The sequence below is a fragment of the Prionailurus viverrinus genome, chromosome B1, assembly GCF_022837055.1.
Source record: "Prionailurus viverrinus isolate Anna chromosome B1, UM_Priviv_1.0, whole genome shotgun sequence".
NCBI classification, from domain to species: Eukaryota; Metazoa; Chordata; class Mammalia; order Carnivora; family Felidae; genus Prionailurus; species Prionailurus viverrinus.
Window position 1 is genome coordinate 59,052,694 of NC_062564.1, and position 23,501 is coordinate 59,076,194.

Below are 23,501 nucleotides of genomic sequence, written 5' to 3' on the forward strand. Positions count from 1 at the left end.
GATTTATTTCTTATGAATGTGGTTTTTTTTTTAATTAGGAAATGTTCCACATACATAATTACATCATATGGTAATCATAATGTGTAAGAGGCATATCAGTGGTTTGAAAATATATTGCAGGAAAAACACATTGGAATACTACTCAGCAATAAAAATGAATAGCCTGTTAATACACGCAACAACATGGATCAATCAAAAACATTATGCTGAGTTAAAGAAGCCAGACAGAAGAGTACATATTGTAGGATTTCATTTATATGAAATTGTACAAAAGGCAGTCTAGTCTATAACAGAGAGCAGATCAGTGGTTGTTGGAATGAGGGGACACTGCAAAGGAACAAAGATCATTTAGGGTGACAGATATGCTTTTGATTGTGGTAGTGGTTATACGAGTATATATATTTGTCAAAACTCATTAACATATGCTTATAATTAGGGAAGAAGGTGATTTTTGAAAGACAATATTGCATCAGTATTCTAGTACAGTATTTTCAGCATTGTTTTCAATATAAACATCTTCAGAGATGTTAGCATACTTTTCATTTTTGCTAAAGAGAAACATTAGAAGACTCAAATTCAGGTCAAGGTGATATTAGCACTAGACTAAACACAGAGAGTAGCCAATCTCATAGGAGATGCAACTGCCTTTTATCAGAATTCTGATTCTGATTCTTGCCTTGGGATGCACTTTTGAAGATATGTGTAAGGACTGCTTTAATGGAGTTTCCTGCCTAATTAGTTATCTTCCTATTTCTGGCAACTTTCATCTCTTGCTACTCAAACATCTTATCTGTAGTCATCTTAAGCTGGTTTTTAAAAAACTCATGCTTTCTTATAATGTACGCAACTTACCGTGTCAAAATGTTGACACAAATTTTATCTCAGTGGGTACACTGAAATTTTTTGTTATTTGATTCCAGTAGTTTTCTTTGCATCATTTCTTTGCCAGATTTCTTCCTTAAGAAATTATCGCTTAGAAGTTCTTCTTTACTTGTCAGTGTTCTAACTTCTATTCTCATCACTTCACACACAAGAAAGGTTTTTATTTTTTTAACCGTTTTTTTTTTTTCAATGTGAGAGAATGTGTACACTCACACTCATGCCTGAGCGGGGAAGGGTGAGAGGGAGAGAGAATCTTTAAAAAAATTTTTTTTTCAACGTTTATTTATTTTTGGGACAGAGAGAGACAGAGCATGAACGGGGGAGGGGCAGAGAGAGAGGGAGACACAGAATCGGAAACAGGCTCCAGGCTCTGAGCCATCAGCCCAGAGCCTGACGCGGGGCTCGAACTCACGGACTGCGAGATCGTGATCTGGCTGAAGTCGGACGCCCAACCGACTGTGCCACCCAGGCGCCCCAAGAGAATCTTAATCTTAACCAGTGTGGGGCTCCATCCCATGACCCTGGGATCATGACCTGAGCTGAAATCAAGAGTCGGTCACTCAACCGACTGAGCGAGCCATCCAGGCACCCCCAAAACAGGTTTTTATTTATTTAAAAAAAATATTTTTTTAATGTTTATTTATTTTTGAGAGAGACAGAATGCGAGTGGGTCAGGGACAGAGAGAGAGGGAGACACAGAATCTGAAGCAGGCTCCAGGCTCTGAGCTGTCAGCACAGAGCCCGATGTGGGGCTTGAACTCACGAGCCATCAGATCATGACCTGAGCTGAAGTCGGATGCTCAACTGACTGAGCCACCCAGGCACCCCCAAAATGGGTTTTTAAATGCTACCACTCAACTTTAGTCCTTTGAGTTTTATTTTCAGTATTGTTGACCTCTGCATTTCCTCTTGGTAGTGAAATTTTTTCACCATGACTTATGCAGCATTACACATTTACTTTTAACTCTTATCCTTGTCTGACATCTGTTTTCTGAGTTTTCCACATGCTTAAGTTCTTATGTCTCAGTGGTTGTGGCCTTATAAATCTGCCCTTACCCTGTGTTATTCCTGTAGAGAATCCACAAGTCCCTCCCCTTTTTCACTAATTGCCTTTCTTTGCTCCTAGGTTTGTGGCTTGGTGTCAGTGTAGTAAGCCTTCTGATTAGTTCCTCTACCTTCTTCTCTCTCCCATTCCTCTTTATCATGCATAATATGACTCACCTTCTTAAAAACAGTTTTCGTATTCTACACCTGTCAGAAGATTTATAAATGCTTTCTGTTGTTGTTTATTATATGAACTCAAACACCCAGGCTTGATAGCAGTTAGAGATACCAGCCTCTTGTGACTGATGCCTGCCTTCTAATCCTATTTGTTTGCATACTTCCTTCCTTCTCCTGCTGTCAACACTCAAATATTATACATACATAGCTCATTTTTACTTTAGTACCCTGGCTAATATTGAGTCATTTAATCTCTCTGTTGTATTGCTTTCAAGGCTGGATTGAACAGTATCTTTCTCCAGTGCCATTTTTTTTTTTTTGAGGAATTTTTACTTCTGATAAGCTTTTTCTGTTTTGTGAAAGTCAGTTTCAATACTTAACTACTTCAAAGTGTGCCTGCTACCATTCATTTACCACAGGCAGGAAATCGTTTTCTAGTTTTGTGCTTTGTTTCCCAGCGTGTTTATAAACTGATTAAGGATAGATAAAATGTTTTGCTGTATTTTACATCTAGACTATGTTTCAGTGGTGTTTATGTCTTTACTGTTTGTTGAGGGATTTGAGATCTATTAAATGCCATATGTAAATGTTTTTGTTAAGTATACTTTTGAGTGTTATAAAGGTAGGCTCTACCTTACATATGAGCTATACATATTTTAAACTTAATAGAATGGTACCATAAAATGTGTACTAGAAACTTGTTTCAAAACTTATTAAGACCAGACTTTTCAATATTTATGTAACTTTAATGGCTTTTTATATTTTTGTTTGTTAAATTATGCTTTATTCTTAGTAACAAGGTATGCTACTTTTTGATTGTTAATGGTTATAACACAGTAGGAAAACATTTTGCTTTAAGCTGTATGTTTATTAATATGTTCAAATTAGGTAATTGCTTTTTAAAAGTCAAGTGTTGAAATAATTTTTTTCTTTTGAAGGTAGTACAGATCTTTTGGGTCTTATGAGATAACCATGTGAGAGCTGTTTGTTTAATTCCTAGGCTCCCTTTTTTGGCAGTGGAGGGGCTGTGGCTCCATCACCTTTTTCTTCTAGAGGACAGTATGAACATTATCATGCTATTTTTGATCAAATGCAACAGCAAAGAGCAGAAGATAATCAAACTAAATGGAAAGGAGAAATATATGGCCGAAGACATCCAGAAAGGTATGGCTATGTTCTGCAGAAGTTGCTTATGTTTTGCTTCAGAGAAAATAAATAAAAGTCATTGTGATGTGGAAAATTGTTGGGGTTTGGAGACAAAGGCCAAGAAAGAATTCTTGAGAAGTCTTCGGTGAAAAGAGTTGGTTTTATTAAAGCACGCGAATAGGACCCCTGGCAGAAAAAGCTCCCTTGGGATTGTGAGGAGAGATTGATTACATACCTGGAAGTTGGAGGAGGTAAAGGCAAGGGGAGGTTTCCAAAAGGATTTTCATACATTAAGGAAGACTTATAGAATACTGGAGGCCTAGCTATTGTGAAGCTAAAGTTGTTTTCCCCTCTAGCAAAGCATTAACATTAATGGGGGGTGAGAGAGGGGAAAGTGGGTGATGGGCATTGAGGAGGGCACTTGTTGGGATGAGCACTGGGTGTTGTATGGAAACCAATTTGACAATAAATTTCCTATAAAAAAAAAAGTCAGTTGGGAGTTCATGGAGGAATGTCCTACTCTGCCTGTCTCAAGTATTTGTCAGTGGGCTGCAGGTTATAAGGAAATTTAATTTTATCTATCATTTCCTTCTGCCTATGTTTCCCACACCAACTGTGCATGTTTATCTACAGAGGATTTCACCTGGACTACATCTAGGATTTCCTAATGGGGCTATAGGTCATCACCATTTCCCAAATCCTGATGCTATTAGAAAATCTTTGAAAAGATTGAAGATTGTATCTAAACAAGCCAATACAAACAGGCTGAACTATGATGATCCATAAATTCATCCTCATGTGTAATTTTGTTTTATGTCATGTATAGCTTAGTACTTATACTTTTCAGATGTTTTCTGTATTGATTACACAGAATATGTCTGTGACTCTCTGTCTTTGCCTTTTAAATTTTTTTTTTTTTCAACGTTTATTTATTTTTGGGACAGAGAGAGACAGAGCATGAACGGGGGAGGGGCAGAGAGAGAGGGAGACACAGAATCGGAAACAGGCTCCAGGCTCTGAGCCATCAGCCCAGAGCCCGACGCGGGGCTCGAACTCACGGACCGCGAGATCATGACCTGGCTGAAGTCGGACGCTTAACCGACTGCGCCACCCAGGCGCCCCATCTGTCTTTGCCTTTTAGATGCAGTAATTTTCTTAGGTACAAATTTGGCCTTTGACTGCATGTGGCAAACATGCAGCTTTTTCATTTCAGCCTAATTTTTGTAGCTTATTTATATGTTACAGTCTGAGCATATGTAAAAGAACATGTGATAACTTTGAGCCAACATATGGTTGTAATAATTTCACCCACTTGCTTTAAATAAATCTGAATATATTTAAATGGAATCACACTTTATGCAAAATTTCAAAGTATGCTTTTTTTGTCTTTTTTTTCCCCATATCACTTAGAATCCCACTTTTTTCTCTTTGTTGTTTGTGCTTGTTTTCTCTTTATATTCATCTCTGATTTATGGCTCTGTGTGATCCTGTTCATCAGATTTTTCTTTGTCATCCATTGAATTAACTTAATGTGATAGCAGTCAGTAATTTTAATTTGCATGGTTCCTTTTGTCTTAAGAATGCACACATGTTTATGGGGCATCTTGGTGGTTCACTCAGTTAAGCATCTGGCCCTTGGTTTCAGGTCAGGTCATGATCTTGCAGTTTGTGAGTTCAAGCCCCATATTGGGCTCTGTGCTGACAGCATGGAGCCTGTTTTGGATTCTCTCTCTCTCTCTGCTTTTCCCCTACACATGCTTATACACAAAGGATCTCTCTCTCTCTCTCTCACTCTCTCTCCCAAAATAAATAAATAAACTTAAAAAGATGCATATGTGTTTCCTTAGATATTCCCATTTCTTCTATAAAATGTCTGGTTAAAAAGGAGCAGATACTGGGGCACTTGGGTGGCATAGTCAGTTAAGCATCTGCTCTTCAGCTTGACTCAGGTCATGATCTCATGGTTTGTGAGCTCGAGCGCTGCATCAGGCTTTGTGCTAATGCTGTGGAGCCTGCTTGTGATTTTGTCTTTCCCTCTCTCTGCCCCTCCCCAGCTTGTGCTCGCTCTGTCTCTCAAAATAAATAAATAAACTTTAAAAAATGTAAAAAAAAAAATAGAACATGTATATAAAAAAGAGCAGATACCATTTTGTGAAAATTTAGTTATATTGCCTTCTTCTTGTGATTTTAAGGAGAATCCTTTCGAATGTAATAAAAATCTTTATGATCCCCCCCAGTTATAGAAGATGATTTAAATGTAGGTGAGCAGAGGTAAATAATTGAGGTGAATATAAATTAATTTTATGAATTATATACACTAGCCTGAAGTATTAAGCTAATTGTAGATTCTGTTTTTGAGAGAGGAAGGCTACTTACTCACAAATATGCATTTTTTTTTATGAAATGAGAAAGCAAATTTTGTTCATGGCTTTTATCCTGTGGTGTTATTTATCTTTATAGTATAAAATTTGGCTTTATTTAGTTTTATAGTAATCAAATCTAAAATAAATATGTATAGTATGATGTAGAAAATGTTGGGGTTCTGAGCTGATGGCTAAGAAAGAATTCTTGAGACATCTTCAGTGTAAAAAGGTCGTTTTATTAAAATACAGAAATAAGACCTGTGAGCAGAAAGATCTGCACTGGGGTTGTGACAAGTGGGCTTAAGAATAGTGTAAATCTAAGGTATTTTGGAAACAAGGTTTCTAGGACCTTGAGGGGGGTAGCTGGTGTTAGGAAAAGGTCATTTATTACTGTTTAGTAAAAACTCAGTCATGAGACCTTTCAGATTTATATCAGGGGGCCATAAGCTTAGAGTATGATTGCCAGCATATATGTTGGGAGGGTGGTTGAGATAAAAAGTTTCCAAAGGAATTTTTATATGTTAAAGTAGACTTACAGGATCCTGGAGGTCAGGATAATGTTAAGCTAAGATTGCCTTTCACCCTTAGCAAAGTGTCATCATCAAGGCAGCTGAGTTCCTAGAGGAATGTTACTCTGCCTGTTTCAAGGACTTGTCAATGGGCTATAAGCTGTAAGGAAATTTAATTTTTCATTTGCCTTTGTTTCCCACATGATAGTATAAAGAAAATAGAGAAAACTATGTTATGTTTCTTCACACTGTTCATCTTCCACAATGTTTCTTGATTCTGCACACTTGGAATGACAAACTGCACTAGGTTGGGCCATTTGCATCAAATTCCTATTATAACCTTGAAATGTTTGCATATATTTGAGTTTCAAATTGTCTTAAATGGCTCTGTTTCTCAGTTACCTTTTCCAATATACCACATCTTCCATTCAATCTTTGTTTTGCATTAGATATATTTTCACTATTTTAATTTTCAGTTTTTAAATCATTTGTGGTTATAAGATCATTTTTATTTCATTTGTGTCAACTCTGTTGGCTTAGTGGTATTCAGATATATAGTATGCATTTTCTTATGTTGCATGAATTTATTGTTATTATTGATGGTAGGTATTATTGAACTCTTATTGTACATCAAGTTGTATTTATTCATTACAGCAACCCTATGAATTAGTTATTATTCTTTTAGTAAAAATGAAGAAATTAGAATTTATAGAGATTTAAAACTTATTAATGGTCAGGCAGCTAGTAAGTGGTAGAGTTCGGATTTAAACTAAATCCATCTGACTGTAGAATTCTTCTTAAACACTCTTATGAATATACTACTCAAGATACTACTAGTGAATAAGGTAAAAAGTTATTGCTTTGGTTGGTTATAAAATTTTAAAATATTGGGTTAACATTAAAGATGATGCCAAGGATTGCATGAAGTTTCATATATACTCAGTGAATTTATTTTGGTTTTGTTTGAGGATATGGAAAACAGAAGATTTGGCAGACAACCAAAGATCATCAAGTGTCATATAATTTTCAAAAAACATAGTCTGTAAACTAGACCAGTTTTCTTCATATTGATCCCTGGCAAGGTTAAAAGTGATGCCTGCAAACATCTTAGGAGGAAGTAGCAATCACCTGGACAAAGTATAAATTCACACAGAATATATTATGTCAAATTGTTTTGTTTTGTTTTTTAGGATTATAGGCTAGACCTTTAGTTCTCAAACTGTGTGGTGAGGCAAACTGGAGCATCATAGTGCCATGGATATTTTATAATTTTGAAGGGAAACACAACTACATCTGTTGGACAAAGCACAGACCACTACTCAAACAGTTTGGTAGTAATTAATTAGTAAATGGAACTACTAGGTATTTCTGTTGGTCTAGAAGCATTGTGAAAAAATTAGATACCTCGTAGAGTAGGTAAACCAAAGCAATTTATTGTTGCCAGGGTGTCTCAATGTAGATAAGGTGAAGAAATATAAATAAAGATTGTTAGGTGGATTAGTAACTGGTTAAAGAATTATATGCAGAGGCTGCTGGTCGGTATTTTCATGTCATCCAAATAAAAATATGTAGAGGCTTGTCCTCCTCAAACTAATCTTCATTTTTAAGGGGTGCATTAAAAAACATTTAAAGGATACAGTCATCACATTTCCAGAAGATGTGAAGTGGAAAGAAATAGTAAATGTGTGGTATGATTGATCAGGAAACAAAATAATCTCAGTAGACCAGAGCTACTATGAACCTGAATTAGGTATAATTTAACAGGAATAAATTTGATGAACTTTTGAGTCTGAAAAATTATCTGACCAAAAAATGTATACCTAGAAAAGGTTTATAAATAGCACACATTGAGAGAAATTGAGCTAATGACCCTTCCTTGGCCCCTGGATCAAATAATAGCCTTTAAATGGCCTACAAGGTCTCATAGAGGCCTGTATACTCCTTATTTTTGTGCTCCCTCTTTCTGTACTTCTGGGAGTGGAGAAGTAAAAGGCATGTGTTTTCTCATCCTTGTTCCTTTGCATCTCCTGCTCCCTCTGCCTAGCATGACTTTGCCTCTGCCCATTTTGCCTGGCTAATACCTATTCATTATTCTGGCTTTCGTTTAGATTGGCATTTATTTACTAGCTACAAAATAAAATAAAATAAAATAAAATAAAATAAAATAAAATAAAATAAAATAAAATAAAAGAGGACCTGCTTGAGGAATTCTACTACCTTTTAATTTTGCCAAGTTCATTTTAAAAAATTTATCAGCCCTAATTCCATCCTTTGATAAAAGAATGGACATTTTGATGTGAAAAATGTAGATTGATGCCATCTTAGAATATAGATTATCCTTTTGGATTAAATAAATTTGGATTTGTAGAAAATATGTAGTCATTTCTTTATATTGTTGACAACTATTAAAAATTAGTGATAGAATACCACTGCTCAGAGAATGAACACTCGCTAGTCACAACTGCTGTTCTGAGCCTGAATTAGTTGGTCCTTTGGGGTGCTCTCACATCTTGACATATGAGTCTGTATAGTAGAAATAGGCCTGTATGAAGAGGTCTCGAGGCTGAATTGAGCATCTCCTCCCTTGGTCATTGCTTGGATGGTTGCAGGGGGAGCTTTTTGGCCATGCTTCATCTCTCTCACCATTACTTTTGCATCTAATACTATCACCTCAAGTTTTGTTTTTTTGTTTTTTTTTTTGTACATATTAATGCAATCGGGTCTCAACAAAACCTTGCCTTTGTCTCCCAATAGGGTAGCTTTACAGCTCCCCCCCCCTTTTTTTAGTGTGTTGATTTTACAGTTTAATACTGAGTTGTCCAATTTATTTCTTTTAATTTCAGATCCTGTAGAGGATATATTCACAATAGGTTAAATTAGGGAAAAAGAAGCAAGTTTAAACATGTTTCAAAGGTTTGCTTCTCTCTTGCAAACTCCTTGTAAATGAAAAAGAAAAATAATAGAAAAGGCTTCAAGCTGGTATAATTGTGCTATAAGAATTTAAATGCCCTTATTTTTGGGGACACCTGGGTGGCTCAGTTGGTTGAGTGGCTGGCTCTTGATTTCAGCTCAGGTCATGATCTTGCAGTTTGTGAGATCAAGGCTTGCATCGAACTAGGGAATATCCCTTTCTTTCTGCCCTCCCCTGCTCATGTGCTCTCTCTTTCAAAATAAATAAACTTAAAAAAACAAAGGCCCTTATCTTTTTTCTTTTTCTTTTTCTTTTTCTTTTTCTTTCTTTCTTCTTTTCTTTTCTTGTCTTTGCCCTTATCTTTTATACCTAGTCATCATTGGTAAGGAGAAGATTTAACTACTGTGTGTGTGATATTCTCCTAATTCCATGCTTACTAATACCCAGTGTCTCATATTTACATATATATCCTATTAAATGGATCAACAACTTTTACTCCTCCCTCATACTTAAGCTGTTGTCTTTTCCCCTCAATGTTTTGCTTTACTCAAAGGCATTTACTCCTTTTTTTCCTTGTTATCCTCAAGTCCCCCTTTAATACTGCTTCCTTTGCTTAGTTCAGAGCTGCTCACATATTTCCTGTTTTAAAAATACTAGAAGCTTACTATCTTGTCACATCCCTTTTATAGGATTCTTAACCAAACATTCATCCCTCTTTTCTCCCCATTTGCTCATGGGAAAAGGAAAGTCACAAGTGGCTTTTTTGTCTAGCCTTTCTGCTTGCCGAAGTGATACAGGTGTTTTGGAAAAACTGTGAAGTATAGGAGGGTTTTAGGAAGCAGGAATGGAAATCACTACTGCTGTCTACAGAGGCAGTTACTGTGAAGACTTTGATCTTTTTTTCTTGCACTTTTTCTTCATATATTTTTCCTTAGTCACTGGAGATCAAGTCATGTATACAAATTTGTATCTGGTGGGGTTTTTTTTTAATCTAACATTTTTTACTATAGCATTTTCCCATGCTGAAATCATTTGCAAGGGAATTTTGATGTCTGTAAGATTCCAGTGCCTGAATTACCATAATTTATCCATCATTTGTAATTTTTCACTTTTTTGGAATATTTTTTGCCAAACTTTATGTTTCTCATTTCTGTATAATAGAATCTTAGAAGGGCAGTTGGTGGGTTAAAGGAGTTGGTCAGTTATGTTCTTGGTAAAGATCCTAGAAATAAACATTAATACATTTATCAAATTTATTTAACTAAATGCATTTATTAACTAAATATTATTAAATTTCTGGCTGGAAAAACTACCAATTTATGTTCATTCTAACAGTATATGATAGTGCCCCTTCCAGTACCAGTAGCTTTTTAAGAGCTGAAGTGTTTTTTTGTTTTGTTTTTTAATGTTTATTTATTTATTTTAGAGAGAGGAAGAAAGAAAGAGGATCACCAGTGAGCCAGTGGGGGAGGGGCAGAGAGCGAGAGGGAGAGAGAGAATCCCAAGCAGGTTCTGTGCTGGCAGCACAGAGCCCGACACAGGGCTCGAACTCAAGAACTGTGAGATTATGACCTGAGCCGAAACCAAGAGTCGGATGCTTAACCAACTGAGCCACCCAGGTGCCCCAAGAAGTTTTCTTTTTTAAATGTTTACTTTTGGGGCGCCTGGGTGGCTCAGTCGGTTGGGCGTCCGACGTCGGCTCTGGTCATGATCTTGCGGTCAGTGGGTTCGAGCCCCCGCATCGGGCTCTGTGCTGACAGCTCGGAGCCTGGAGCCTGTTTCGGATTCTGTGTCTCCCTCTTTCTCTGACCCTCCCCTGTTCATGCTCTCTGTCTGTCTCAAAAATAAATAAATGTTAAAAAAAAATTAAAAAAAATAAATGTTTACTTTTGAGAGAGAGAGAGAGAGAGCACAAAGAGAGGAGGGACAGAGAGATAGAGGGACAGAGGATCAGAAGCACGCTCTGTGCTGACAGCAGAGAGCCCGACGCTGGGCTCAAACTCACAAATTGTGAGATCATGACCTGAGACGAAGTCAGACGCTCAACTGACTGAGCCACTCAGGCACACCAAGAAGTTTTTAAAATATATAAAATTAAAGTAGTAGAGGAGTTGAAGTTTTTACTGTATTCTATACTGGTTACACAAAAGGGTATTGACACACTAGATACCTATAAAAATAGTGATTTGTAAGGATAACGATAATAAAAATAGGAGCTAATATTTAATTGGACACTTCCTTCCAGGACCACTTTCAAGTAATTTACATATATAGTGAATTCTTACTACTTATGGATTGCGTGTTTGTGAATTTGACTACTTGCTAAAATTTATGCATAACCCCACAATCAATACTCCCAGTGCTTTCATGGTCATTCATGGACACGCACAGAGCAGCAAAAAATTTGAGGCACCCAATGCACGTATTCCAAGCTGAGGTTGAAAAGACAATGTTCTGCTTTCTTGTTTCAGCACTCATACACAAATGCGTTTTTTGTGTTGTATTCACATTTTTTTTTTTACACTTGTGTGCATATTCTTGGTGATTTCACTGTTTAAAATGGCCCTCAAACACAATGTTGAAGTGTTGTCTGGTGTTCCTACGTGCAGAAAGGTTATGATGTGCCTTGTGGAGGAATTATTTGTGTCAAATGAGCTTTGCTCCAATGTGAGTTATGGTGTTATTGGCTGAGAATTCAGGCTGTATACATTGAATAAAGTATCTTTAAATAGAAACACACATAAAACAATGTTATATATCAATCCATTGTCAAAGATGTTGTAATAAGAGGCTAGCAGGAACATAACCCTGTATTTCTCCTAGGGGATAATGATTCAGTATTCTCTAATTCAATACTCATGGTGACTTTTTAGAACATAACTACTATGAATAATGGCAAGTGCCTATGGTATTTACTTATTTATTTATCACCAATGCTATGGAGCAGGTATTATTATTCTCCCTATTTTACAGATAGAGAAATGGAGGCACTGCATAAACAAATAATATGTTGGAGGCCACATAACTGTTTATTAGTAAAACTAGCATTTGAAAGTGGACAGTTTGTTTTCAGAGTTCACTCATTTAACTGCTGTGCCATGTTCACTTTAGTGAGGATTATTTATTAGGAAAATTAAAGGAGCTGGGAGAATCCAGCCACCATTAAAGAAAATATACTTAAAGGAGGAAGCTTGGAAGAATTGGATGGCTTTTCACGTAGAAGAAGAATCAGACTTATTTATGTATTTCCACAGTGTAGAATTACTATGACTAGGAGAAGTAGACAAACAGATTTTAGCTAATTATGAGGGCTGTTCAATGGGTGGACCATCATGCGATTTAGTGAATGTCCTCAAGCTGAAACTATTAAACTAGAGCTTTGAATGGCCATGTGCCAGGTATATCCAGGTGGGACTAGAGGAATGGTTTATTCAGCAAGAAGTTAGACTAGTTAATACTTAAGGTCTCCTCCAATTTAAATATTATGATTCTTTTGCCTTGTACTTTTTAGTGGTCATTGGCATTAAAGAACATTGTCAAAGCATCTGGTTTTATTAAAATTTGTATGTCGTTGTTCCTGGTCAGTTCTTTTCCCTAATTCAAACTGAATCAGCAAACTGAAATTTATACACAACTAACTCTTTCACATTCTCTTTTTCTTATATTTTGCAATGCCCACATTTGCCTGCTCCTTTATGACTTCACTTATCTTTCCTCTTCCCTTCTTATCAGCAACTCTGGCCAGTCTGACTTTGCTTCTATCTGTGTCTTATGTCTTAACATACCTCTTCAATTAGATTTTTTAAAAAAGACTTTCTTATTTTAGAGCAATTTTAGGTTCACAGCAAAACTGAGGGAGAAGGTACAGAGATTTCCTATATATTATCCCTGTCCCTCTATATACATAGCCTTCCCCCTTATGACCATCCCCCACCAGAGTGGTACATTTGTTGCAAAGGATGAACTTCCATTCAATTAACTTTTTATTTTTTATTTATTTATTTTTTTAAATTTTTTGTCAACGTTTTTATTTATTTGTGGGACAGAGAGAGACAGAGCATGAACAGGGGAGGGGCAGAGAGAGAGGGAGACACAGAATCGGAAACAGGCTCCAGGCTATGAGCCATCAGCCCAGAGCCTGACGCGGGGCTCGAACCCACGGACCGCGAGATCGTGACCTGGCTGAAGTCGGACGCTTAACCGACTGCGCCACCCAGGCGCCCCTCAATTAACTTTTTAATATTAGAGCTTCAGTCATGTAAGACCATTTTATAAAACTGTTGAGCGCCTCTTAACATTTGTGTTTTATAGATGCTTTTACTTTTCCAAGTCTTTTTCTCTGTATTGTATCTTTTAATTTGAGTAAAGCTCACACCGATTCCGTTCCATCAGATAGAGGTTATGCCACGGAACAGAGGAGGAAACTTAATGAATAAACCCCATATATCCTTTTCCTATCTCATTAACTCTGTGCCATCCTAGCTCTTCTACCTGAAACCACACTGACTCATTTTTTATTTCTCTGATTATTTCTTCTACCTAGATTGTTACATGTTTTTGTGTTATTATTGCCTCTTAAAATAATCACTCATAATCATCCTTCAAAAATTTTAAATACCTCTTACCTGTAAAAGATTTGAGCTGTGGATGTGAAGTAACCTTGGCACTTATTCATGCCTTTGTATGAATAAGAAAAGGACGTAAAAGAATGTATAAGAAAAGGAAACGAAAAAACTTACTCCTTTTTTCCCTCCCCTCTTTTCAAGATGGAAAAAATGAGTTTGTCTTAGAATAATTACTTCCTTTTAACCCATTTTAATGTCTCTGCATTTTCCCAAATTCCTAGTTTATTACTATATAATTGTGGTTTATACAGTATTTATATTATCATTGCTATACTGTGAATCTAGAATACTGTTTTACTTATTTTAGGCGGTATAATTTTGGAACTCAAAAGATAGAGTGTTTAATTTGTCTAAAACAGTAAGTGTCTCTGAATTCTTAATAATGTTTAATGAAGAAAATCACTATTAAATAAATTGACTATTTCTGACTTATCTCCATGAGTCTAGCACAAATAGTTTGTGTCCATAGTTTAGTATAGTTTTATTATTTTAGAGAGGAATATGAATATGAGTATGGGTTTTTCTTTTGGTGTATATGAAGTAGTTAACAGAAATGCATGTGAAAAATTAAGACAGTTTGTAGGTTTTTAAGCATTATGAGGGGCTATAGAATGAATTAAACTAATTTTTGTCTTTTGTTATTCTTTTAATAAGGTTTATTGCTCTGATTTGTATATATCGAATCAACCTCGCATTTCTGGAATTCTGTTTTATACAGCTTTACATCTTCAAAGATCGACATAATATTGGCAAATAGTTGACAATAAGTATTTGTTTAATAAATGAGAGGGAAAAAGAAATAATGTTAAGCAAAAATTACTGCACGTTGTAAGTTTGTGATGGAAGCAATGAGTAACATAAACCTGCTTATTTAAGCCAGCTCAGGAAAAGATTATTCGAGAAGCAAAACCTATAAATGATATAAATAAATACAACAGATAGTACTTTATATATGTACTATGAAAATCTGTAAATCAAAACTGTTATACATAGGATCAGGTTTTAGTAAAATAATTCTAAGTATTAATATATGTCATTTGCAGGTTTAGACTGACACACATTGAACATGGTATCTTAGGATGGGAAATCAAACATGTTTTACTTCTACAAAGGTTTGAGATGTGGTCAGGATACATAGCAGTGAGATCAGCAATTTTACTTAATTGCAAGTGGTTGTGTAAGCGTCCAGGACTCCCCAAAAGAGCCTGGAAGACATACAGTTTCATATCACACATCCGAGTATCATATTCTCTTAAAGTTTATCCTCCCTTGTTGGACCCAGCCTTGTATAATGGGCCTATAGCCAACTAGAATCAAGCCTTGCCTGGACATATATATGTAGGAGATATGTTGCATCCAGACTAGATAATAATCTTATAATTATACAGTGTATAATATGACGGCTAGAGTATAGCACATGTGTACTACAGAGGCATATACAAATTTCTCATTCATTATTCTTTTTTTTTTAGTATTTTTTATTTTTATTTTTTAATTTACATCCAAATTAGCATACACTGCAATAATGATTTCAGGAGTAGATTCCAGTGATTGATCCCCTATGTATAGGGGATCAGTGCTCATTCCAGCAAGTGTCTTTCTTAATGCCCCTTATCCATTTAGCTCATTCCCCCTCCCAAAACCCCTCCAGGAACCCTCTGTTTGTTCTCTATATTTAAGAGTCTTTTATGTTTTGTCCCCTCCCTGTTTTTATATTATTTTTTGCTTCCCTTCCCTTATGTTCATCTGTTTTGTATCTTAAGTTCCTTATATGAGTGAAGTCATATGATATTTGTGTTTCTCTGATAAATTTTGCTTAGCATAATACCCTCCAGTTCTATCCACATAGTTGCAAATGGCAAGATTTCATTCTTTTTGATTGCTGAGTAATACTCCATTGTATATATACACCACATCTTCTTTTTATCCATTCATCCGTCAATGGACATTTGGACTCTTTCCATACTTTGGCTATTGTTGATAGCACTACTATAAATATTGGGGTGCATGTGTCCCATCGAAACAGCATACCTGTATCCCTTGGATAAATACCTTGTAGTGCAGTTGCTGGGTCATAGGATAGTTCTATTTTTAATTTTTTGAGGAACCTCCATACTGTTTTCCAGAGTGGCTGCACCTGTTTGCATTCCCATCGGCAGTGCAAAAGAGATCCTCTTTCTTTGCATCCTCGCCAACATCTGTCATTGCCTGAGTTGTTAATGTTGGCCAATCTGACAGGTGTGAGGTGGTATTTCATGGTGGTTTTGATTTATACTTCCTTGATGATGAGTGACGTTGAACATTTTTTCATTTGTCTATTAGCCACCTGGATGTCTTCTTTGGAGAAGTGTCTATTCATGTCTATTGCCCATTTCTTCACTGGATCATTTGTTTTTTGGATGTTGAGTTTGATAAGTTCCTTATAGATTTTGGATACCAACCTTTTATGTGATATGTCATTTGCAAATATCTTCTCCCATTCCGTTGGTTGCCTTTTAGTTTTGCTGATTGTTTCCTTCACTGTGCAGAAGGTTTTTATTTTGATGAGGTCCTGATAGTTCATTTTTGCTTTTGTTTCCCTTGCCTCTACAGACATGTCAAGTGTTACTGTGGCCGAGGTCAGAGACGTTTTGCCTGCTTTCTTTTCTAGGATATTGGTGACTTTCTGTCTTACATTTAGGTCTTTCATCCATTTTGAGTTTATTTTTGTGTATGGTATAAGAAAGTGGTCCAAGTTCATTCTTCTGCATGTTGCTGTCTAGTTTTCCCAGCACCATTTGCTGAAGAGACTGTCTTTATTCCATTGGGTACTCTTTCCTGCTTTGTCAAAGATTAATTGGCCATAAGTTTGTGGGTCTGTTTCTGGGTTCTCTATTCTGTTCCACTGATCTGAGTGTTTGTTTTTTGCCAGCACCATACTGTCTTGATGATTAAACCTTAGTAATACATCTTGAAGTCCGAGTCTATGATGTCTCCAGCTTTGGTTGTCTTTTTCAGTATTGCTTTGGCTATTTGGGGTCTTTTCTGGGTCCATACAAATTTTAGCGTTGTTTGTTCTGCTCTGTGAAGAATGCTAGTGTTATTTTGATAGGGATTGCATTGAATTAATAGATTCCTTTGGGTAGTATTGGCATTTTAACAATGTTTGTTCTTCCAATCCAGGAGCATGGAATATTTTTCCATTTTTTTCTGTGTTCTTTAAATTCTTTCATAAGCTTTTGATAGATTTTTCACCTCTTTGGTTATGTTTATTCCTAGGTATTTTATGGGTTTTGGTGCAATTGTAAATGGGATTGATTCCTTGATTTCTCTTTCTGTTGCTTCATTATTGGTATATAGGAATGCAACTGATTTCTGTGAATTGATTTTATATCCTGCGACTTTGCTGAATTCATGGATCAGTTCTAGCAGTTTTTTGGTAGAATCTTTTGGGTTTTCCATATAGACTATCATGTCCTCTGCAAGGTGTGAAAGTTTGACTTCTTCCTGGCTGATCTGGGTGCCTTTAATTCCTTTGTGTTGTCTGACTGCCGAGGCTAAGACTTCCAATACTATGTTGAATAACAGTGGTGAGAGTGGACATCCCTGTCGTGTTCCTGACTGTAGGGGGTAAGCTCTTAGTTTTTCTCCATTGAGGATGATATTAGTGTTGGGTCTTTCATATATAGCTTTTATGATCTTGAGGTATGATCCTTGTATCCCTATTTTCTTGAGGGTTTTTATCAAGAAAGGATGCTGTATTTTGTCAAATGCTGTCTCTTTATCTGTTGAGAGGATCATGTGGTTCTTGTCGTTTCTTTTATTGATATGATGTGAGACATTGATTGTTTTGCAGATATTGAGCCAGTCCTGCATCCCAGGTATAAATCCCACTTGGTCATGGTAAATAATTTTTTTAATGTATTGTTGGATCGGTTGACTAGTATCTTGTTGAGGATTTTTTGCATCCGTGTTCATCAGGGAAATTTGTCCGTAGTTTTCCTTTTTAGTGGGGTGGGGTCTTCGTCTTGTTTTGGAATAAAGGTAATGCTGGCTTCATGGGAAGAGTTTGGAAGTTTTCCTTCCATTTCTATTTTTTGGAACAGCTTCAAGAGAATAGGTGTTAACTCTTCCTTAAATGTTTGGTAGAATTCCCCTGGAAAGCCATCTGACCTTGGACTCTTGTTTTTTGGGAGATTTTTGATTACTAATTCTGTTTCTTTACTGGTTATGGGTCTGTTCAGATGTTCTGTTTCACTAGTGTATATGTTTCTAGGAATTTGTCCATTTCTTCCAGATTGCCTATTTTATTGGCATATAATTGCTTATAATATTCTCTTATTATTTGTATTTCTGCTGTGTTGGTTGTGATCTCTCCTGTTTCATTCTTGATTTTATGTATTTGGGTCCTTTCCTTTTTCTTTTTGATAAAACTGGTGAGGGGTTTATCAATTTTGTTAATTCTTTCAAAGAAACAGCTCCTGGTTTCATTGATCTGTTTTACTGGGGGTTTTTTGGGGGAGGGAGGTTCAATAGCATTGATTTCTTCTCTAATATTTATTATTTCCTGTCTTCTGCTGGTTTTGTAATTTATTTTTTCTTTTTTCCATCTCTGTAAGGTGGAAGGTTGGGTTGTGTATCTGAGACCTTTCGTCCTTCTTTAGTAAGGCCTGGATTGCTATATTCTTCCCTCTTATGACTCCTTTGCTGCATCCCAGAGGTTTTGGGATGCAGTCTTATCATTTTCATTGGCTTCCTTGTACTTTTTAATTTCCTTTTTAACTTCTCGGTTAGCCCATTCATTCTTGAATAGGATGTTCTTTAGTCTCCAAGTATTTGTTATTTTTCCAAAATTTTTTTATGGTGGATTTTGAGTTTCATGGTGTTGTGGTCTGAAAATATGCACGGTATGATCTTGATCTTTTTTTACTTGTTGAGGGCTGATTTTTGTCCCAGTATATGATCTATTCTGGAGAATGTTCCATGTGCACTCGAGAAGAATGTGTATTCTGCTGCTTTAGGATGAAATGTTCTGAATATATCTGTTAAGTCCATCTGGTCCAGTGTATCATTCAAAGCTATTGTTTCCTTGTTGATTTTCTGTTTAGATGATCTGTCCATTGTTGTAAGTGGGGTGTTGAAGTCCCCTACTATTATGGTGTTATCAATGAGTTTCTTTTTTTTTTTTTTAAATTTTTTTTTTTTTTAATTTTTTTTCAACGTTTATTTATTTTTGGGACGGAAGGAGACAGAGCATGAACGGGGGAAGGGCAGAGAGAGAGGGAGACACAGAATCGGAAACAGGCTCCAGGCTCCGAGCCATCAGCCCAGAGCCTGACGCGGGGCTCGAACTCACGGACCGCGAGATCGTGACCTGGCTGAAGTCGGACGCTTAACCGACTGCGCCACCCAGGCGCCCCTCAATGAGTTTCTTTATGTTTGTGATTAAATGATTTATATATTTGGGTGCTCTCATGTTTGGAGCATAACTGTTTATAATTATTAGATCTTCTTGGTGAATAGACCCCTTAATTATGATATACGGCCCTTCTTCATCTCTTGTTATAGTGTTTATTTTAAAATCTATATTGTCTGATATAAGTATGGCTACTCCAGCTTTCTCTTGACGTCCATTAACATGATGGATGGTTCTCCATCCCCCTTACTTTTAATCTGAAGGTGTCTTTAAGTTTAAAATGGGTCTCTTGTAAACAGCATTTAGATGGATCTTGTTTTCTTATCCATTTCTATTACTCTGTGTCTTTTGATTGGAGTGGTTAGTCCATTGATGTTTTGAGTGAGTATTGAAAAATATAAATTTATTGCCATTATATTGCCTGTAGAGTTGGAGTTTCTGTTGTTGTTCTCTGGTCCTTTCTCGTCTTTGTCGCTTTTGGTCTATTTTTTTTGTTTTTTAATCTTTTCTTCCCTCAGAGAGTCCCCCTTAAAATTTCTTGCAGGGCTGGTTTAGTGGTCATGAACTCCTTTAGTTTTTGTTTGTCTGGGAAACTTTTTATCTCTCCTATTTTTAATGACAGTCTTGCTGGATAAAGAATTCTTGGTTGCATATTTTTCCAATTCAGCACACTGAATATATCCTGCCACTCCTTTCTGGCCTGCCAAGTTTCTATGGATAGGTCTGCTGCAAACCTGATCTGTCTTCCCTTGTAGGTTAAGGACTTTTTTTTCCCCTTGCTGCTTTCATGAATCTTTCCTTGCCTGAGTATTTGGTGAATTTGACTATGATACGCCTTGTTGATGGTTGGTTTTTGTTGAATCTATTGGGAATCCTCTGTGCTTCTTGGATTTTGATGTCTGTGTCTTTTCCCAGGTTAGGAAAATTTTCTGCTCTGATTTGCTCACATAGGTTTGAGACCCCTATGATTCTGATGTTAATTCCTTTTTAGTGAGTCACTAAGTTATCTAATTCTTATATCCTGCTCTTTTGCCTTAGTCTCCCTCTTTTTTTCTGCTTCATTATTCTCCATAAGTTTGTCCTTTATATTGCTGATTTGCTGCACTGCTTCATCCGTTATTGCCGCCACTGCATACATTTGAGAACAGCTCAGTTATAGCATTTTTGCTTTCATCCCGACTAGCTTTTACTTCTTTTACCTCCACAGAAAAGGATTCTAATCTATTTTCAACCCCAGCTAGTATTCTTACGATTGTGATTCTAAATTCTTGTTCAGATTCTAAATTCTAAATTCTATCTTGCTTGTGTCTGTGTTGACTAAGTACCTGGCTGTTATTTCTTCCTGTTCTTTTTTTTGGGGTGAATTCCTTTGTTTTGTCATTTTGAAGGAAGAAAAGGAATTAATAAAGTAAAATAAATAAAAATTAAAAAATTAAAAACAACACACAAAAAATCAAATAAAGGATGCCAGATCCTAGGTGTGTTTTGGTCTGGTTGTTGAAAGAAGCTTGATAGAATAGAGAAAAAAGGGAATGAAAAGAAAAAAAAGGAGAAAAAAGGAAAACATTAGAAAATTTGAGAAAATGAATACAGTAAAATAGAATAAAAGGAGATGATGACAATAAAATAGTTTTAAAAATTTACAAAAAAGTGAAAAATACAGCAGAAAATATTTAAAGAACAATCTTTTTACGTAAAAATGGAAAAAAGAATTAATTTTTTTTCTGTCTTTATTCAAGAATAAAGAAAGAAAAAGGAAACAAAAATTGAATAGGTGGACCGGTGAACAGAATGAGATACGATTGAAATTACATACAGTTTCCCCTAGGAGTCAAACTATGAAGCACTTTACAGTCCATAAACTAAGCAGGTGGAGAGACTTATGGTGTTCTTCAAGGCTTGTGGTTGGCCCAGTTCAGGGTGTGGGGAGGCTTAGTTTAATGGCTCCATTCTCCACTAGATGGCACTGCTTAGCTTACTGGGGTGGATTGTTGTGGCGCATGTAGGTGTGTATGTTTATGCGTGGGAGGAGTGAAAATGGTGTCACCCAGGTACCCAGTGTCTAGTTTCAGAAGTCTGTGCTGCCCTCAACCAGCACCCCTCCTTTGTCTCTGGCTTCTGTCCACTCCCCATTTCTACACTGTCCGTGACCAAACCATCAGGCTGCCAGGTGGCACCTCCCTCCTGAGTTTTATCTCAGATGGGGCTGTGTTTACCAACACTTTACTTCTGAGGGACTGTGGCCTTGACCTGCTCAGACCCTCTGGGGGTGGGTCTTGCCCAGCAATGGCCAGATGCCAGCTGCACCAAGGAACATTCATGCAACCGTGCTACTGCCAATATTCAGAGACTGAAGCCGGGCACTAGCCTGCTCCAGAAAAAGTTCCTGTGATCATGTGGCAGCAGCATTTCAGGGATTATGGCAAATCACAACACATCTGGTGCCAGGCTTCACCCCCAACGTCCTTGTTCCAAAATCAGTGAATGTGGCTGATCTCTGGGGTCTGTTGGGACTCTTTCCTGTCGGATGTGCACACAGCATCTACCAAATGTTGTTTCATCAGGGGAACCACCTCTCCCCGTGTTACCTGAGGACCCCTGGGACTTCTCTCTTTGCTCCTGGGGATTCACCCTTCCTACGAGAGCACTGCCAGGTATCGAGCTGTGGTGTTTTAGACTCTGTCCTCCCCTGTTTAGAGAGTGTTAATGGAATTTAAACCCTCTCCTCTCTCCTTTCTCCTTTCTCCCTGTTTTGTTCAGTCCCTTGCAGCTGTTTCCACTCTTCCTCTTTCTCTCCAACTGCTTTTGTTGGGGGGATGCTTTTCCCGTACTCTTCCCCCCGTCTCTGTCCTCTCTCCACAAGCAAAGACAGCTCCCTGCCCTCCACAGCTTCTCTCTCCCCCAGTTCCCCTCTCCATGCTGCATACCTGCTGAGTTCTGTGGTTCAAGTTGTGCAGCTTGTTGTGTTAATCCTCAATCAGTTTTCTAGGTGTGCAGGATAGTTTAGTGTTGGTCTGGCTGCATTTCAGGGAAGAGAGATGCAAAAAAAGCCTTCCATTTTGTTCCACCATCTTGGCCCCCTTCTCTCATTCATTATTCTTAATCTACTCAATCTACCAGAAGTTATGTAAAGTACATTTCTGAATTTGATGATGTGACACTAGATTAAGAGTTAGCTACCTACACATACCTGACAGTCATAATAAAAGGCTCTTAACCAGCTATGGAGATTATCTAATCCTATAAAATTCCAGTGATGGGAATCAGAAAGTGTTTAAACCTATTGGAAGACAGAAACTGCATTATTTCCTGTATTTTTCAGAGCATAACTTAGTTATGGTCTTGAAGAAAGGCTGTAGGAAGTTTGTGTGCCTTAGTAGCCAAAATTTGAGTAGAGGCACAGCCAGTCCACTTGCTCATCTTTCTGACTCACCTCCAAAATTAACTGCAATTGATACTATGCTATGCGTTCTCTGATTATTGGAGCTGGGTTTTATTCATTTTTCTATCTCTCAAAATATACAACAGGCATAATATGTAAAAGGCACTGTATATATTAGGTACAGAATAACAGGCACAACGTATATTAGATGTTCAATAAACGGTTGTTACTTGTAGTTTTTATTTGTAGCCTAAGCTTAACACGTTTACATTCTTTAATAATTGTCAGAGAAAGATACAGTAATATAACCTATCCATTTTACTTTTTAATATTCAAGGAATTCAGACATTGCTTTTTGTCTTTGAAAGCTCACACAAACTTTTTATTCCTTTCATTTTTGAAATTGCTGCTATGCTGCTTTAATTTTACTTCAATATTGTTGAAAGAAGGTTTTTAGGTATATTTGATACAGAATTCTGAAAAAAGCTTAACTACTGGAAAATATTGAGATTCTTCTATAATGAAGTATAATCTAAAATAATTTTATATGTAGAATAAATAAATATAAGAGAAACCTTGGTAAGATTTGGAGTAGTAGAATAGATTTCACTTTTATTTAAAATAGTAAAGAACGGGGCACCTGGGTGGCGTTATTCAGTTGGCTGCTCCTGGTTTCTGCTCAGGTCATGATTTCACAGTTTTGTGAGTTCGAGTCCCAGATTGGACTCTGTGTTGGCAGCACAGAGCCTCTTTGGGATTCTCTCTTCCCTGCCTCTCTGCCCCTCCCCAACTTGCACTCTCTCTCAAATGATCTTAAAAAACAATTTTAAAATAAGTAGTAAAGAAAGGGGCACCTGGGTTGCTCCGTTGGTTTAGTATCCCACTCTTGATTTCCGCTCAGGTCATGATCTTTCAGTTGTGAGATGGAGCCCCGTGTCAGGCTCTGTGTGGGCATGGAGTCTACTTAAGATTCTCTTTGCCTCTCTCTCTGCCCCTTACTTATTCACAGTCACGCGTGCATGTATTCTCTCTCTCAAAAACAAAACAAATAAAAGAATAGTAAAGAA

At 36.9% G+C, this 23,501-nt stretch overlaps 1 protein-coding gene across 6 annotated transcripts in view; it reads left to right on the forward strand.

The window, feature by feature from the left end:
• The window catches only part of NEK1 (NIMA related kinase 1), a 248,558-nt gene that overhangs the window by 80,038 nt on the left and 145,019 nt on the right, over positions 1-23,501 (forward strand). For all 6 annotated transcript variants that reach the window (XM_047856749.1, XM_047856753.1, XM_047856750.1 and 3 more), the window contains exon 17: positions 3,104-3,267. In XM_047856749.1, coding sequence (XP_047712705.1) covers positions 3,104-3,267 — 164 coding nt within the window. The remainder of the gene's footprint in view (positions 1-3,103; positions 3,268-23,501) is intronic.